Consider the following 19,240-nt stretch of genomic DNA (forward strand, 5'->3'; position numbering starts at 1 on the left):
TTAACCAATGATAACGAGGCTCAGTCTTAACGCAAGATAGAAAGAAAAAGACCATTCTTGAAACCGCCAAGCATGCCGAATCAAGAACCATAATCTAGCCAATATTATGCAAAATATTTAAATATGAAAAGAAGTACACGTCGAGTGCTTAAGAGCAGGCCACTAGTTGACAATCTCAGTTTACGTAACGAGCGACAGAGGTAAAAGGCAAACAAAGATGATGAGCTCCAGGTTTATTCATGGGCATACAATAGTTGAAGTTTAGCCTACAAACACATTCCTATCAAAGATGCCCACCCTTAGACCCAAATCCAGATCCAGAACCATATCCTTGGCCATGTCCCATGCCAGATCCACTCCAGTTCATGTCTGCATGCCCTTCCGCAGAGCCAACCCCAGAGTCATACCCAGAACCACTCCCATACCCACGACCTTGAGCAAAACCAGATCCAGAGCCGAATCCATACCCATAGCCTTGACCTATAGCACCATTGGAGCCCCCGCCAAAGCCAGTCCATACGCCAGACCCTGCCCTAGAGCTTGAACCAGAGGTAGAAGTAGAACCAACATTAGGGCCCCCATTAGAAGCAGCATAGGATCCTCCACTGGATCCAGACCATGCACCAGAGCCTGCTCCTGAGACCGCGTTGGAGGAAGAGCTAGAATCTGAGAAAGAACCAGAGTTCAATCCTCCTCCCGAGGTGGCATAAGATCCCCCACTAGAACCAGACCATGCACCTGAGTTCGATCTAGAGACTGTGGTTGAACCAAAGTTCGAGTCCCCTCCAGAAGCAGCATAAGATCCTCCTTCCGAACTAGAAGATGCGCTTGATCCTGCACCTGCATTTGAGATAGAAGCAGACCTCGATTCAGAATCAAAGTGAGAGCCTCCACCTGAAGCAGCATAGGATCCTCCTTCGGAGCCAGACTCTGCACTACTACTTTCTCCCGAGCTTGATCCAGAGGCATAAGCAGAACCTGCACCATTGCCCGAAGCCGAAAAAGATCCCTCTCCACTGATAGATGATGCACCTGAACCTGCTTCTGAAGTCGAACCAGAGGAAGAACAAGAGCCACAACTGGAGTGGGAGCTCCCACTAGAGGCCGCATTAGAGCCCCCACCAGACCCGGACCATGCGCCAGAGACTGCGCCAGAATTGGAGTTAGAGGTAGAACCGGAGCTAGTGCTGGAACTGGAACCGAAGCCTGAGCCCCTGCTTGAAGTATCACAAGATCCTCCATTAGAGCCAGACCATGCACCGGAATTTGCTCCCGAGCTTGTGTCGGAGGTAGAACCAGAACTGGCACTAGAGCCAGCACTAGAGGCCGAGCTCCCCCTGCCCGAAGCACCGGGTGCACAACGGGTCGCCCCACCTGGGGCGGCATAAGATCCCCCTGCAGAGCCAGACCCGCTAGTGGCAGAACCAGAACCATGACCAAATGCCGAGCCCCCCCTCGGTCCGGTATAAGATCCTCCTCCAAAGCCTGCTCCCGAGCTCGCGCCATAAGCAGAACCAGAGCCATAGCCAGACGCCGGGCCTCCGCCAACCCCAGCGTAAGAACCTCCACCAGAACCAGACGATGCACCCGAGCCGGTGCTCGAGCCCGAGCCGTACGTCGAGCCGGAGCCATAACTAGAACCAAGACCTGCACCGTGGCCGGAGGAAACATAAGACCCCTCGCCGCTAGGACCAGACCATGCACCGAAGCCTGAGCCAGAGCCCGAGCTGGAGGCAAAAGCAGAACCAGAACCCGAGCCCGAGCCAGAGGTTATGCCATTGCCACCTCCCAGGTCAAGCCCAAGCCCCACACCGAGCCCTAAGCCACCACCCAAGCCCACACCCAGGTCCTTCCTCACTGGTCGGCCTCTGGCCATGCCCAGGGAAAGGGAAAGCACAAGAAAAGCTGCAACTAGAGCTCTGTGGGATGCCATGTTTGCTCGTTGATGCTACTGGGCAGCTCCTAATGTGAAGTATTTATAGGCACTGGATCTTGCCAACAATTATTCTAACCATGTGATCGTGTTGTGAAAAGCTTGCGGTGCCACATCCGCAAGGTCTCAGATTTGGCCGCACGTATGTAGTCGCGATCGTTTCCACGTCAAGTAATTCGATTCTTCATGTGGTTTTCACCTAATATTTTGGAGCCTAATCTACGGCTCCTTCTGGTTCAACCAGTGTCCGGAATTGTGCCACAGTAGGTTCATTGTATGAAACTAGTTTAAAACCATGCTTTCCGGACTCTCCTATAGTTCTATTAATGGGCCTCTTAAAGCAGCTTTGTCGATGGGACTTTTTGTATTAGCCAAGTTGCCCCGGCCTTCAGTTGGGACAGAGTCGTTTGTTCGCAGTTTATTCTCTCGTGCTCTTTCGGTGGGTTCATGAATCCCACTCAGCAGTGTGATTCCTAGAAGGAAATCCAGATCGAGCATTTCAAACGCTAGTTGCAGCAAGGCTTCACTGTCAAATTTGTATACAAAATATAGCTTGACATGTACAATTACAATGTAGAAATAATCAAAGTAGATGGAGTGGTATGATGGTGTTGGACGGCTTGTCTGCTGGTTATTAGCACAGACATCTTTTGTCTCAATCCTACAGCTTTATGTGTCTAATTTATGTATAAGTTCTTAATAACATGACATTTGGCTCTGAGATGGTCAGCATCAAGGCTCTTGAAAATACTGAACCATGAATGTTGATGCACTCTGCTGAAGCCAACACATCAATTAGCACATATTGTTCAATGTTACGTGCTAACAAAAATTGATACATGGAACCACCGAGGCCTAATTTGGACTTGCATGGATAGTCCACATCCGACAGCAAGGCAACCCAGGTCAGAATGCACGCTAGAACTTGGACACCTAGATCAACACATCAAGCTAGTCATGTGGAAAATTACGATCTTGTACAACAAATTCACATCAATTTAGTTGTAACTGCAACATCAAGATAGATATCGTTAGAGTAAATATTGGACGCCTTGATCTCAAGCTAGACTTTCCTCCTTGACCTTGGACATTAACCAAGGACAACAACTTCGACCTAGACGAGCAGCCAATCAACTGAGGTGAGCAACTTCGGCCACGACCGAGGAGCCATCAGCCGAAGAGAACAATCAACATGTGTTGATAAGAACTGTCAGTCCTAACGACCGACAGCCCTAGCGGCTCATAGTCGTGGTAGTACTGCGGCTTGTGCCCCACCAGCACGGCTTGCCGCCTATGCGAACTAACACTAGGGGTGGCAATCGGGTCGGGTCAGACATAAATAGATCGGGTGAGATGTTAAACAGGTCAGAAAAGTATAAACCTGAACCTGACCTGTTTATTAAACAGGTCAGAAATTACAACCTGAACCCGACTTGTTTAATAAACAGGTAACCCGACCCGACTCGTTTAACCTGTTTAATAAACAGGTCAATTAAACAGGTCGGGTTGGTTTATGCTTACCCATTTAACTAAATATTAATGTAAATAATCAGAAATAAAATACTCAAAATAAAAGAGGCCGTGCTCGGTGCTTCCCTCGTCCTCCCCACTGGGGAGCTTATCGGCGCTCCTTGGCCCACTATCGCCGTCATCCACCGGGGTTTCTTCCGGCAAGAGAGAGAGAGAGAGAGAGAGAGAGATGGAAGGTTCGACGGAGAGAGAGAGGTGGGGGGTTGGGGACCTTGGGGTTCCGTTCAGCAAGAGAGAGATGTGGAGAGGTTGGGAGGGTTCGACGGAGAGAAAGAGAGAGGTGGGGTTTAGGGCTTTGGCAAGAGAGAGAGGGTGCCTGCTGGTTTAAAATGAAGAGATTGAGACTTGAGAGAGATACGACTCATAGAACTACGACCGCGGCTCCTTCGCCGCCGCCCATTTCCTTCTCTCGACCCATCCGCCGCTCCCCATCGCCTCCTCGTCCACGGCAACGCGGTTGGTCCAGAACTACGAGATTGATCTCACCGAGTAGATGGAGACCGTCCCTGGATCGCGACGTAGATGGGCTTGCAAGGGTCCGAGCTGTCGAAACCCTTGAGCTGCTGCACCGTTACCTCCATTGCAGTCTATGGGCTTGCTCGGGTCCGTGCCGCGGTCGCCGTTGACGGGGAGGCGGAAGTAGTCGACAAGGGGGAGGAGAGGGCAAGGCGAAGAATCCGGAGGAGAGGAGAGGGGAGACCAGGAGAGGGACGCTGAGGGAGGAGGGCGACGTAGTGAATGTGAATTCGGGACTGAACAAACCCTAGGGAGGACTGAGGAGTGAGGAGTCGCGCGATGAAAATTAAAATCGGGCCCAGCGGATGCGGCGGGCCTTTGGGCCAGAAAATCTGCTCCAAGCCCTCTTTTTGGCGAGGACTCCGCTCCGACCCTATCGCCTCCTTGCTGCATTGAGCCCCCGCTTCCGCAGAATGCCGACCTCTTAAAGATCGAAAAAATGGGCCGATGGATTCAGGCCCTCAGGGGACAAGCTCCAAGGGCAAACAATAACCTCAACTTCTCCTTGGAGCCTTCTTCACCAGACAGATCATAGAGGAACCGACTTCACCTTAGTTCAAGATGCCCTTGGTAGAGCTGTACAATGGCACCTCAGATTCCTTGGACCACCTTGAGAGCTTCAACACTCTCATGATACTGCATGGAGCCACCAACGCTCTGCTTTGCAAGGCATTCCCAACGACCCTTCGTAAGGCAGCTTGGTTTTGGTTCTCCAAGCTTCGACCCAATTCTGTTCACTTCTTTGAGCAGCTCGCCCACCTCTTCGCTACCCACTTTGTCTCTAGCCGAAGACAATGCCATGGCTTGGATGTAATGCTTAATATTAAGCAAAGAGCGAAAGAGCCCCTCCGGGGCTATGTTAGCTGCTTTAATGCAGCGACGCTAGAAATCTATAACCTAGATCAATCGATCGCAATGTCAGCAATGAAGAATGGCCTGTGGCCATCGTGCTTCCTATTCTCCTTGGAAAAGCACTTCCCGGCGGACTTCCCCAAAATGCTGGCATAGGCAGACAAGTACGCTAATGTGGAGGAGGCCTCCTAGTCTCCCACCGCGAATCTATTGGCGGAAGACCCCCCTGCCCCACCCTCCTCAAGTAGCCAAAAGGGGTTGCAAGGACCAGAGGGAGCTGAGGAGCACTTCAACTTGACACGAGAGGAGCTCGCAACGACCCAAGAATCCTCCTCGAAGGTTTAAGAGGCACACCCCTCTCACCGCCCTGAGGACCTAGACCTCATGGAGATCAAGATCGAGGCTACCTATGCCCTCTACCTCAAATAAAGCGCCCAACGACCAAGAGAGGCTAGAAGAAGTGCTACTATTTCCATCGAGACCGCAACCACGACGCCAAATAGTGCATTTAGCTCAAAGATAAAATTGAAGCACTCATTTGGTACGGATGGCTAGACCGATACGTGCGCCCTTGGTGGGACTGAGAAGCGCCTGTTTCAGTCTCTGATCCCCTGCCTTCAGAGCCATTTGACAATCGTTTGACAACAAGCGTCATCAACACCATCGGTGTCGGGCCTGCGAATGCCCTAAGTGTCTCGAATAACTTAGCTTCTCAAAAAGACTACCACCAAACGGCCATGAACCCTGCACATGGTTGGGTCATTGGGCCCTAGGGGCAGCTAAACCGGTCCCATGCTCACCAGTCCTAATGGAGTAATCCTAGAGCATGCTCTTTGGTCCAAATTCTCCACCTCGAATATCAAAATCAAGTACGAGATGCTCTTCACCGAACTCGAGCCTTCAAAGCAGCTCGAGATCCAACAACTAGAGGTCTTTGGCATGCAGGTTGGGCTACTTTAACGGTGCCCTGATCCCACGGGCTTGGAACTCCGACAACCCTTGTGCCTATTATTAGTGAGGTCCATTGTAGCTCGAACTTATCTCTAATAAAAAATGTTCTAATCATAATTCTATCTTTCAAATCGGATAATGACGACAAGCGATTGGGACAACCTAGGGACACCTGGGACCCAATAAGGGAGACACTCTAGGGATGCATGGGTCGTTTTAAACCGAGCCTTCTCGGATTTTTTCGGATAGGTAACCTTAGAGATGCCTCCGGAAGCATACTCTAGATATGAATGAAGACGACGACCTCCTAAAGATCAAGCCCACTTGGATTTTCTCTAGTAAGCAACCCTAGAGATGTCTTCAGGAGCATAATTCGGAGATGAACGAAGACGACGATCTCCTGAAGACCGAGCCCACTAGGATTTTTTCTGGTAGGCAACCCTAGAGATGCCTCCGGAAGCATACTCTAAATATCTTTTTTGCATCGAATTTTGTATTTTTACTTTTAAAAATGAAAGATAGGAAAAAAAGTGATACCAAATATTTATCTTTCCTAAATAGGGAAATGTCCAAAGTAGCTCAGTTGATATTGGTAAACCCTTTTTTTTCCTTGAGGTAAGTTTTGATTCGAGAAAGCCTAACAAATCTATATTTATATCAGTGAACTAAGAGTATTAGATTATCGAATTAATAGTAAATTCAAATTTAGTACCAAGATCTAGGTGCTTAGAAATTTTAGAGAAGGGTCGCCCCTCGTTCTATAGCTTGTTGCATACATCCTCGTAGCTGTAACATGCTTGGTCATAAGGTTTCACCATTTTGCTCAAGTGACCAAAAGCTTGCTCCCCGCATCCTTGTACAGCTGGAAAAGAAATGTGTTTAAATTATTGGAAGAGATAATTTCATCAAATCCAATACAATGTAGATAGAATTATATTTTCTTTGAAGTTTTGTGAATTGGGAAAAAAATAAAAAATGTTTGAGCATGTACTAAAGTGAAAGAAGATGAATTTTTTCCCACAATAGAATGTACTAGACATACATATTCATATAAATATACATATAAATATATATGCGTACATATTTTATTATGATACGTTGAATTAATAACTATTAAGTAAAATACATGATGCCAATCATGATTTACTATTTGATAGTATTTGTTATTTGATGTTGAGTATTTGTGTAAGAGAAATACCTTGAGAGGACACCTATATGTGATTAGTAGTTTCTCAACAAAGTAGAATGGGCAATTTTTTTTTTAAAGAAAAAACATCTCAAAGTAGATCTTGTGCAAAAATACTGGCATGATCACATTAGATTCTGCATGCCGCAGCTTTTGAATTGAAAAAAAAAAAAAAAAGTCTGAGTTTGTACTTTTTCCTTCTCACAAAAAGTTGGTACAATTCTTTATTCTCATTGGCACTCATTAACTATATTCTAGTAAAGGCAAGCTGAAGACCTACTTACAAATCATGCAATAGAAAAGTCATTAGAAAAAGGATTCATATAAACATCAATAGAGAAGAATGGTGGTATCTATACCATCTACTCTCCACTTGCCATAATTAAATGATTGTAAATGCTTAAAAAATTGCCAAGTGGATACTTGATTTGAAGTAATAATCTTAATTTCCTAACAATATAATGTTAATCTTGTATGGCACTTTTATGTTGCTTTCATGGAGCACTTAAGCATGCATGTAGCTTTTCAACCACCATTTCATTGATGTAATATTGGTATTTTATCAATCTTGATTTGATGCTATATGTTGGCATGACAATTGTAGTGCCCTGTCATAGTTGCACTGATGTGATTCTTCACATAATAACCTCAAGTACACAACATTGTGGCGCCTCATGTTTTTTGAGTTATCACAAGCATTTAGTTTCTAATGCTACTAGGATGCAATGGACAAGAAATAAAGTTAGGCTGCAATACTTTTTGTTCTTTTTTTTTGAAAAAAACAACAATATTTGTTCACATTTTGGACCTGCAAGTCACAAAACACATTATGCGATGGTATAGCATGCCACCATATGCTCCACATATGCTAGTTGAACCATGGCTAAGAGCTATGCAGGAATTATGGCTGTCAAAGTTACTTATATTGTAACCAAGAGTTATGATATTATTTACCCATTGTTTTCTTTTATTTCTTTTTGTTAAGATTTTTGACGTTCCATTTCCAATCTTAAAATTATCACACAGCTAAATCACTACAACAAATGTTGGTTTTGCCGACTTACTTTTTCCGACGCTAGGAGAAAGCGTTGGTAAAGGTTGGCTCATAGCTAACCTTTCCCGACGCTTTGGGTTAGCGTTGGAAAAGCGAAACAAACAACGACGCTATAAAGCGTCGTTATAAGTTTAAGAAACAACGACGCTTATAAGCGTCGTTAGAAACCTTACACTACAACGAATGGGAGTGTTGGGGACTGTGTTTTTCCGACGCTAGGGAAAGCGTCGGGAAAGTTTGGCCCAGCCCAACCTTTGCCGACGCTTTTAGTAAGCGTCGGTAAATCCAAAGAAACGACGATGCGTTGATGCGTCGGTCAAATATACGACGCTTAAAAGCGTCGTTAGGAAACATTAAACCCCCCACCCGGCCCCGTCTCCTCCATTTTCTATCGGTCGAGTCAGTCGATGCCCTAGCTCCATCGCCGACTTCTCAGCTCCGTCGCGATCCGTGGCTTCCCCGCTGCCGTCTTCCTCCTCCTTCTCTGAGGTAAGCCTCCTCCTTCTCCTCCTCCTCCTCCTCCTCCTTCTCGTCCTCCTCCTCTTCTTTGTTTTCAGGGCTTGCAAACTGATCTCACCTCCATCCGTAGCCTCGATCGGCGATCGAAGATTCCGCTTCTCCGCCGCCGTCGACCTCGCCGTCGTCTGAGGTAAGCCTCCTCCTCCTCCTTCTCTTCCTCCTCCTCCTCCTCCTCCTGTTTGTTTTCTTCTTGTCTTTAACGCTCGCCCGGCCCCCTCTCCTCATCCTCTCTCGGTCGAAGCCCTAGCTGCGCGCCGACATCAAACCTCCATCCCGAGCCCTAGCTACTCGGCGGTCGTCTGAGGTAAGTGATCCTCATACTCTCTTTTAACATTTATTAATTGTCACAGTAGTTTGTCTTGCTGAAGTTGCATTTGAGAATGATATAGTTTTAGCCTTGTTTCTCTTAGCTTTGAACCAAGGTAACAGCTCAGAGAATTCTGCTGATCATACTATAGGATTATTTTCTGAATGGACTAACAAGCAGAGAAGTGATGCAGATTTGATTTCTTCGAACCTCAGTGTCTTCTCTTCCGTCTAGTACAGGAAGTCATTTCAGGATCCGTGGTATGACCCTCACGCTGAAGTAAAATTTACTTTTATCAATAAATTAAAGCCATACTTTCCTGCTGATGTTTTGAGACATTTATTTGACAAAGTTTAAGGTAAAAGTTAGCTTATATTGTTCTGTTTTGATCATGATTAGCTTGCGGTTTGTTTTACTTTCTCTCTTGGCTGTGCTTTATTATTGTTTAACTTATATTTTAATAGTGGAGAAAAAGTTAAAGATGAGATGAGAGTGTATTTGAGAGGGAGATGCAGATACAAATCCCCTCTTCTTTTATTTTTTTAATAGTAAGTGTGGTGGTATGTGGACAAAAGTTATGATTCCTTATCAAGATCACCTTGTCCATTCTATTCCTTATCTGCAAACTGCTCGCAGTGCAACAGTACAAGGTCAGACTCAGCTTCATGTTAACGCAAGGTTGACGGCCCTCTAGACAAATTAGCACATTATATGTACTACCAAAAAAAGTGAGCATAGTGGAAGGTGGGCCTTCGCTTTCTAGCCAGGAGAAACTTTAAACAGTACCACAGTACCACTCTCATACCATATAGAGAGAGAGAGACTCGCATTTATCAGCTGGGCTACTTTTCTCCATGGAAAATCTACCATATTAGAGTTAATTTTTCTAACTATTAGATGATAATTTAAGTAGCAGAATGTGCAAGTTCAGTTACTGCAGCTGAGCTGCAAGCCGAACTAACTTTAATATTCTGCCAAAAAGCCAGGCTAACATTAAATCTAATGCATGTTTAGCTGAAGTAATTGAGGCACAGGCAAGGGCTTTGCTATCTTCATATGTAACCAAATTTATGCTGATTGATACTATTCTATATATAGTTCTAGTTCTATGCAGTCTGGTCACTAGATTGTGTTTCCTAATTGACTTGCATCTTTTTGAAAATCTAGAATAATATTGTACTTTGCAAGTGATAAAAAAATTGCTAATGATCCAAAAAATGACTCAAAAAGATTTTATATTTTGATTTCGTATTGGTGATTCATACCCTAATTTCGTTTAATATTTTTTTATATTACTTGCAGTTCAATCAGTATTTTAATAGAATGGACAAAAGTTGGATAAATAAGTCGAGATCCAGTGCCGAATATTTGAATGGAGTTCAGAATTTCGTTAAATTTGCTTCTGAGAAATCTGAAATGAATGGGAATATTTTTTGTCCATGTCAAAAATGTGTAAATTGTTATGCTATCGCTCCACAAATTGTTGAAGAACATTTGGTATGGAATGGTTTTCTGAAGGATTATACAGAATGGATATTTCATGGAGAGTCTAAATTGTCGTCTTCATCTAACCAACCCTTAGTTATAGAACACACTGCTAGTATTGGATCTAGTAACACAGACAGAAATCCTGTTGTAGAAGATGATATGAGGGGCTTACTCAGAGATGCTCTTGAACATAATATTAGAAATTTAACAGATTTTAGTGGAGAGCAAGAAGGAGCTCCAATAGGTGATGAGCATACCGTTACTGAATCTATACATGTTGAGGAACCTATATACTCTGAAGATAACACAACTCGGTATCATAACTTGCTGAAAGATTGTGATAATGAACTATATCCGGGTTGTAAGAAATTTACGAAGATTTCTTTTATGGTGCATTTATTCCATTTGAAATATTTGAATGGATGGTCTGGGAAGTCTTTTACTATGCTTCTTCAATTATTAAAAGATGCATTTCCAGAAGGTGTTATTTTGCCGTCAACTTCTTATGAAGCCAAAAAACTAGTAAAAGACTTAAATCTTGGATATGAGAAGATTCATAGTTGTCCAAATGATTGTATTTTATATCGTGGTGATAATATTAATGAAGATTCGTGCCGAACATGTGGGTCTTCACGATGGAAAAAACAAAATGAAGACGGGCATGATTTGTCGAATGAAGTGGATGCTACACAGTCTAAAAAAATTCCGGCTAAAGTTTTGAGGTATTTTCCTCTCATACCTAGATTGAAAAGGATGTATGCATCATCAAAGACGGCTTCCTTAATGAGATGGCATGATGAAGGACGTACAAGGGATGGAATGTTAAGACATCCAGCGGATAGTTTAGCATGGAAAGCATTTGATGATAGGCATCACGAATTTGCTTCTGATGTTCGCAGTGTAAGGCTGGGTTTGGCAACGGATGGATTTAATCCATTTCGAACGATGAGTTCTACATACAGCACTTGGCCAGTTGTTTTGGTTCCATATAATTTGCCACCATGGATGTGTATGAAACAGTCTTCACTCATTCTGTCAATGGTTATTCCCGGTGATAAGAGCCCAGGTAATGATATAGATATTTTTCTGCAGCCTTTAATAGATGAATTGAAAAAGCTATGGCAGGGTGTTGATGCATTTGATGCTTTCACTGGCCGAACATTAAAATTGCATGCAGCTCTTATCTGGACAATTAATGATTTTCCTGCATATGCTAATGTATCCGGTTGGAGCACTAAGGGGCGTATTGCATGCCCTTGTTGTGGAGATTTAACTCATTCATATTGGTTAAAACATGGAGGAAAATTCTGTTATATGGGTCATCGAAGATGGTTAGAAGCAAATCATCCATTTCGACATCAGAATAATCAGTTTGATGGTACCATAGAGTTGCGATCTGCACCTATTCCACCAACTGGAACTGAAGTTCTTAAACAAACTCATGGCACTAACTATATACCTGGTAAGGCATTCAACAGTTCAAAGAAGCGGGGAAGAGGGGATGTTGGCAGCTCAGTGACACAGGTTTTTGAGGACGCTGACAACTTCGAGAATGATGACAGTATTTATGAACAGAAAAATGACGATGGCACAAACTCGGTATCTACACAGAAGCAGTTATGGAAAAAAAGGAGCATTTTCTTTGAATTACCTTATTGGGAGTATAATCTTCTTCGACATAATCTTGATGTCATGCATATAGAAAAGAATGTTTGTGATAATTTGATTGGAACAATGTTAAATCTTGAAGGAAAGACTAAAGACAACTTGAAAGCGCGTCTTGATTTGAAAGACATGGGCATAAGACAAGAGCTTCATCCGAAAGAACAACCCAATGATAAATATTTTATACCTCCTGCATGTTACACAATGTCTACTCCAGAGAAAGATCTTTTTCTAACGGTTTTGAAAAATATGAAGGTTCCAGATGGGTATGCATCGAATATTTCAAGATGCGTTAATCTTAAAGAGCGAAAACTTACGAATCTTAAAAGTCACGATGGCCATATTTTGATGCAAGATATCTTCCCATTGGCTTTAAGATCATCAACACAGAAACAAGTTCTTGCAATTGTGACTCAGTTATCATCCTTCTTTAAGGCATTATGTTCCAAAGTTCTAGATCCCAAGGAGCTTGATCAATTGGAGTCTAATGTTGCACTAACACTGTGCCATATGGAGAAGATCTTTCCTCCTGGGTTTTTTACTATTATGGTTCATCTACTCATTCACTTAGCGGCGGAAGCTAAACTTGGTGGACCGGTTCACTACCGATGGATGTATCCTATTGAGAGGTAATATTCTAAACTCTAATGTCCATATTTATTATTAATATGAATATATATCCTATTATCTTCCTCGATGTTGATGTTGAGCATTAAAATTTACTGTTGAAGGTATCTTGTGCGCTTAAAGGAATATGTACGCAATCGAGCCTATCCCGAGGGATCGATTGCGGAGGGATATATTGCTGATGAGTGTTTGACATTCTGCTCGAGATACCTTGAAGGAGTTGAAACTGCTTTTAATCGACCACAAAGGAATTACGATATTATACATAATGCAGAGGAGTACAAGTTCTCATCTGGTGGAAGATTTGTGGGGAAAGCTGAAAGTACTGTAATTCATCATAAATTATTGGCACAGGCACATCGTTATGTCTTACTCCACAGTGACTTAATATCCGAGTATCGCAGGTCAGTATGGTTATAACAAATCACAATTTACTGTCATATCAGATATATTATTCAAAACAAATAATTTTTTTCTCATGCAGAGATTTTTTAGTGGCTCAGCGAAGCGCCAACAATAACATTCATCCTACCCCAAGGATTGAGCAAAGATGGTTGGTTGAGTTATTTCCTGACTGGTTATTAAAACAGGTTAGACGTTGAATCCTATTAGGTCTTTTATTATATTCTACGATCGGAACTTTGTAAAATTAATTATTATCTGACATAAATTTTTTAGGTACCGACCATGATGGAGAGACATTGTTCCAATGAATTAATAGTCCTTGCTCGAGGTCCGAACAATATTGTCAACAGATATGATGGGTTCATTATAAATGGTTTTAAATTTCATATAAAAAAAACGTGAAAAATTTAGAAAATCCCAAAATAGTGGAGTTATGGTTGAGGCGGACGGAAAAATTTATTATGATGCCCTAACAGATGTTTATGAGTTGGATTATTATGGGAACTTTAAGGTAGTATTATTTCGATGTGATTGGGTGGATATAAACTCATCTAGAGGTTTGAGGCAAGATATAAATGGCTTCACACTAGTAAATTTTTCAAGGTTGATACATATTGGTGTGCTATTGAAAGATGACCCATTTGTTTTTTCATCTCAAGCTCAACAAGTGTTCTTCGTGCAAGACTCTAAAGATAAAGATTGGTCTGTTGTTATTAAGACTAAACCTAGGGACTTGTATGATATGGAAAAAGGGTTAGCAGAGGAGGATGATGAGACTTATACTCAGTGTATGCCTTTTAATGTTCCGCCAATTGATGAACTGAATTCTACTAGTTTGGTTAGGATGGATGTTGAATGAGAGCTGGCCAGTTTCTTAATGGTAAGTAAAACATTAGTTTTATGCATTAAATTATTTTGCAATTTATAAATTATTTATATACTTTTAATATTTAACTAATATTGATTCTTTTTTGTGCATACTAGATTACAATATGCCGCGAGGAAAACGTTTCAGAGATATTGAGTTTCAGCACACATCCGTGGGACCAAAGACTCATATACAAAAATTAAAAAACAATTGGCATTCTTTTCGATCAAAAGTCCAATGTTGATCTTCAAAAAGAACAACTTTTATTATATTTTTTTCATATGTGTGAGGATGGTAGTATTCCTTAAACCCACTTGTTACGAGATATCTATTTTGGCGAGATGTCTGTTTGACAAAGGAGGCTTCAGCTTTTGTCATGAATCTTTGCTGTTGTGTTTTTATTCCGGATTTTCAGATATCGTAACTTTTTTGCTTATATTGTTGATGGAGTTCTTTATTATGTGTGACTGCAAGTACAGGCAACCTAACAAATGACAAGGAGAGCTCTTTCCTACATCAAATGCTTCTTTTATAAGAATATTAAAAGTAATGTACTTTTAATATTTAACTAATATTGATTCTTTTTTGTGCATACTAGATTACAATATGCCGCGAGGAAGACGTTTCAGAAATATTGAGTTTCAGCACACATCCGTGGGATCTACTTCTGATCGTTCCCAGCAACCCGATGAGCCCCATACTCAGTCCGGGTCCCAGTCGGAGCATGCTCCACCTGCAGATCGTCCAGACACGGATGATGTGGACGTCCTGGGTAATTTGATTTACAATCCTTTGCCTTTAAATCATTTGCCTTTAAAAAAGTACATTACATATGGCATATTTGATGATTTTGGATATTGGAAGTATTTTGAAAAATATATTCCTCGGTCATTTCAATGTTGTCCTGATAAGGGCATAAACAGATTAGATTTTACCTAAATTAAATGATTTAGCAATCGTATCAACTTGGGATAGTATCATAAGAGAACCAACTATGCATTAATGTCTGCTTATTGAAGACCAACTTTTTTCTTTGTTTGCACTGAAGATTGATGCCAGTTGATAGGGCAAGTCGATCCACATATTTCAAGATCAATCTTGAAATGTATTTCAGAAAAGATTTTCTGGGACCAATATGAAGAAGACATGAGTTTTATTTTCTGATGCTTTCCATTTGTCATGCCCACCCTAAATGGTTGTAGATAAAGTTTGATAGTTATGATTATGATTCTCTCCATATGTTTGGCTACGTATTAACTATCCCAACGAGTCATGATGAATGTACCCAAGTTAGTAGAAGCAGGATTAAATATAAATCAGAGGGGTTTCATTATGAAGCAATACAGGGATAAGGAAGCAGGAACAAGCTCAGAATTGAGGGGTGGATTCAGCAACACAAGTTAATGATCTTGTTCTTATATTTACTTGATAATATGAGAGAGGGAGAGAGGGGCACTGATTTAAGGGGAGGTTGCAGGATTTATAGAAAAGATCAAATTTAGCTGGAATGGGCATGACATATAACCTAGCGGCTGCTTTGGCAAGACTGTGAACAATTGTTGTCGAACAAAAGCATCAGGATGTATATAATAACTTATTTGTCGGCAATTACTATGGACATAGAAGGATGAGGTTGCACATAACTTTAGCGGAGAGCATTGCCTTGTCATTGAACTGTCGGTTCCCAAATTGTCAAAAAATTAGGCTCTACATGTCTAAAGGGCGGGCATCCCTTGGATGCATGATAAATCTCCAAATATGCTGGACTGAAAATTCTTTTATTCATGTTTACATGAGGAGAAATATATATTCCATGAAACTCTGGTGCTGTATATCTTTAAGCCTTTGTAGCTTTTACACTGATCAAATTATGGGTGTGCAGTACTAGTTCAGTATTCCAATGTGGTTTCGTTCTGGTTCATGGAACCTTTTGGGAACAGTAGAATGGATAGCAATAATGTGTCCCCTTTCCCGTTACAGTTTCATAAAGATGCATATTGCCTCCTGGCTTCAGAGACTCTCTATCTTCTCAGCTTAAAGAACCAGAGCTTCGCCAGTGGTCAATGTGCTCCTGATCTTCTGCTCGCAGCCCGCAACTGTGCTTTGCCAGTATTTTTGCAAGGCCATCATATGGCATATTTGATGCGAAGAATAGAGTGGCAGCGTCGTTAAAATGCGTTCATAAGAGTAATAATTAAATGGCACACACAAGCTTGAGGACATCTACTCTGTCATAAATTACATGCTTGCATGTCTCCATTTATATTGATTCATGTGCCCCACATTGTGTATGCTTTTGCATTTTATATATCACTGTGTGTGTATAGATGCTTTTGCATCATATAGATATATATTTCCATTGATATTTGAAATTTGCATTGTTTGGTGTGTGATAACTTTCTATCATTAGACTACATACGGTTCAAAGCAAGTTCTCTCTCTCTCTACCGAAAAGAGAGAGAGAGAGAGAGAGAGAGAGAGAGAGAGAGAGAGAGAGAGAGAGAGAGCAAGTTTTCTCTATTTGTTGCACACTGTTCAGTTAATGGTGCTGAGAAGATGGTACTTGAATTACAAAACTTTACCAGGGAACAAACACTGTTCTCATCTTTTCTGCATTCTGGCATTGAGCTGTTTCTTTATGTTCTTGTCATGAACTTGATTGATAATAATTATATGTTAATTTGCAGTTAACGCCTTAATGTCAACCCTCATCCTCTCGTGTTTATCATCTATTTTGCTTTAAATCATTTGCTTTTAATGGCTAGATGTTCATTCCAGTTCTAACTATTTTAAATCATTTACCTTTAATGGACTTGTTATTTTATAGATGGACTGGGGAGAGTGAGGCGAACACGAGGGCCCACTCGAGCACGGGACGTATGGAGCCTACCTGAGGATGAGAAGATTGTCGTCCATTGCAACGAGCTGGGGCAGCCCATCAAGAATGCTGCAAGCATTTTATCAACTTTTTTAGGATCGGTTGCGCGGAAGGGACAATTGTGTCCACTCAACTATACGAAATGGAACGAAATGCTTCCTTCGTATAAGGTTGAGCTTCTTAGAGTTGTTGAGGTAAAGAATTGAATTTGCTTACTATCTTCAATTATTTTTTGATTTAACATTGATATAACATTTTTGACTTTGATGTAGACAAAATTTGTCCTTCCTGCAAATAGCCATGATTGGGTGCTGAAGTCCGTCAACCGCAAATGGAAAGAATATAAGGCGAAGCTAAAGGCGGATTGGAAGCACGAGGGCATGACTAAAGAGGAGACGTGGCCCGTGTTTGTCCTCCAGATGTAATCTCTCATCAGTGGAGGGAGCTTGTCCACTACTGGTTTTCCGAGAGAGCTCAGGTTGTGTATATTTTTTCAATACCTTAGATTGTATTTACTATTATTATAGATTAGAAATTTATACATTTTATGCATTACATTGTTTATTGTTTTTCGGGAAAGACATATTCCAATATTGGTAGAGCTGCTCGAGCATCACAGACTGTTCCTCACACTTCAGGCTCCATGAGTTATGCGAGGCGTAGAGCTGAATTCGTAAGATTTCTTGAAATAATTTAAATTTATTTTAAATTATTCTATCATATAGCATGAATACTCTTGAAATATACTTTTTGTTGTAGATGGATGATAATGGGAGGGAGCCTGGTAGGGTGGAGTTTTATAGGATGACTCACACCCACCGAGATGGCAGCTTTGTTCGGGAGGAGTCAAGAGATATAGTTGTATGTATTCATCTTTGGCTTGTGCTGTATTTTTTTTGGTTTTATTATTGGCATACATTAATTTGAATTTTTTTGAGAGATATAGGATAGGGCAACAAATCTTATTTCGGAGCGCGTCGGGGGGTCATCATCATCCGACGCGACCCATAATATTGAAGCTAAAGTGCTCGCTGAATTGATGGGCCCAGAGCGTTATGGTCGAGTGAGGGGTTACGGCGTTGGAGTTACCCCCACTCAGTTGTCTTCAGTGGGCACATATACAAGAAATGCCAGAGAATCTAGTAACACTGCAGAAGTTCGTCGGCTTCAAGCAACTATTGATGAGTTGAAGCAAAACCAAGCAAATTTGCAGTCTCAGCTTAAGAATATTTCTTCCATGTTACAACGGTTTCTCCCTTCTCAGGTAAATAATTATATATATTTTAATATTTTAATATTTTACATATTATCAATTATGATATATGAGTTAATGTATCACATTATTCTTAACTTCTAAAGTTTTTTTTTATTTTTTTGTAGATTCCTGATACTTCAAACGCTAGTAGAGATGATGATGGAGCTGAATCCCGTCCCTGATGCATTCTAGATTATCTTTTATGAGTTTGATATGTATATGTTTCTGCTTTTTCAGAGTACATTGTAATTTGCTTTTTCAGAGTACATTGTAATTTGCTTTTTCAGAGTACATTGTAATTTGTATGGCAGCTTTTCTGATATATGAGTCAAAAACATGGAGTTTTAATCAGATATATCAATATTCATATTTTGAATGATCTGAGTATTTGTGTCAATGTATCAATGTAATACAGGTTCATATTGTTATAATATATGTTTTGTAATTTGTATTTTATAATACTGATTATCGTTTTATTTTTTTTTAAAAAAGACAATTCCCGACGCTTTTAAGCGTCGGTAAAAAAGATCGGCCATTGAGCAATTTCCGACGCTTAAAAGCGTTGGTAAATCAGAAATTGCCGACGCAAAAAAGCGTCGAAGAAACGGAGACAATTGCCGACGCTTTTGCGCGTCGATAAAAAAGGTCGTGGCAGCAGCGGCAATTGAGCAATTTCCGACGCTTAGAAGCGTCGGGGAAAGGTTAATGCCGACGACGCTATACAAGCGTCGGTAAATCACGAATTGCCGACACAAAAAAGCGTCGGGGAAACCGCTCTGTCGGTTTATCGCCGACGCTATATGAGCGTCGGTAAAGCCATGTTTTTGCCGACGCTTTACTCAAGCGTCGGCAAAAACTTTTCCCACTCTGGTATATCCGACGCTTTGCCAACGCTTGGCTTTGCGTCGGGGGTATTTTAGCCGACGCTAATTAGCGTCGGCAAAGCTCGAAAAATGCATCGGGAAAGGCCTAGTTTCCTGTAGTGAATTGAATAGCCAAAGCAACACAAAAGTTTCAACCATAGAACTAAAGGTCCAAGCCTTATTTCACAATGCCTATTTTGCTTCCCTATACATAGACCCATGTGTACTCAACTTGATGAGTAATCTCTTTTGATTTTTATAATTTTGATTTTTATTTTTTAATGAATACATGAATGAACCAGATGAATCTCTAATTTATAAGTTGAAATTCTTTCTGAAATAA

General features: G+C 41.5%; 2 protein-coding genes across 2 annotated transcripts; one reads left to right on the forward strand and one right to left on the reverse strand.

The window, feature by feature from the left end:
• Window positions 1-283: 283 nt before the first annotated feature.
• Window positions 284-1,933, reverse strand: LOC120111412 (fibroin heavy chain-like). Its single transcript, XM_039128463.1, has one exon. It carries the CDS (start codon window positions 1,931-1,933, stop codon window positions 284-286), a length of 1,650 nt encoding a protein of 549 aa, XP_038984391.1.
• Window positions 1,934-11,281: 9,348 nt separating this feature from the next.
• On the forward strand, window positions 11,282-14,368 carry LOC120111413. Its single transcript, XM_039128464.1, has 3 exons — window positions 11,282-12,630; window positions 12,733-13,032; window positions 14,317-14,368. The coding sequence occupies exons 1-3, from the start codon at window positions 11,282-11,284 to the stop codon at window positions 14,366-14,368; spliced, it is 1,701 nt and encodes a 566-aa protein (XP_038984392.1).
• The last annotated feature ends 4,872 nt before the right edge of the window (window positions 14,369-19,240 follow it).

Source organism: Phoenix dactylifera, chromosome 7 (genome assembly GCF_009389715.1).
Source record: "Phoenix dactylifera cultivar Barhee BC4 chromosome 7, palm_55x_up_171113_PBpolish2nd_filt_p, whole genome shotgun sequence".
Classification (NCBI taxonomy): domain Eukaryota; kingdom Viridiplantae; phylum Streptophyta; class Magnoliopsida; order Arecales; family Arecaceae; genus Phoenix; species Phoenix dactylifera.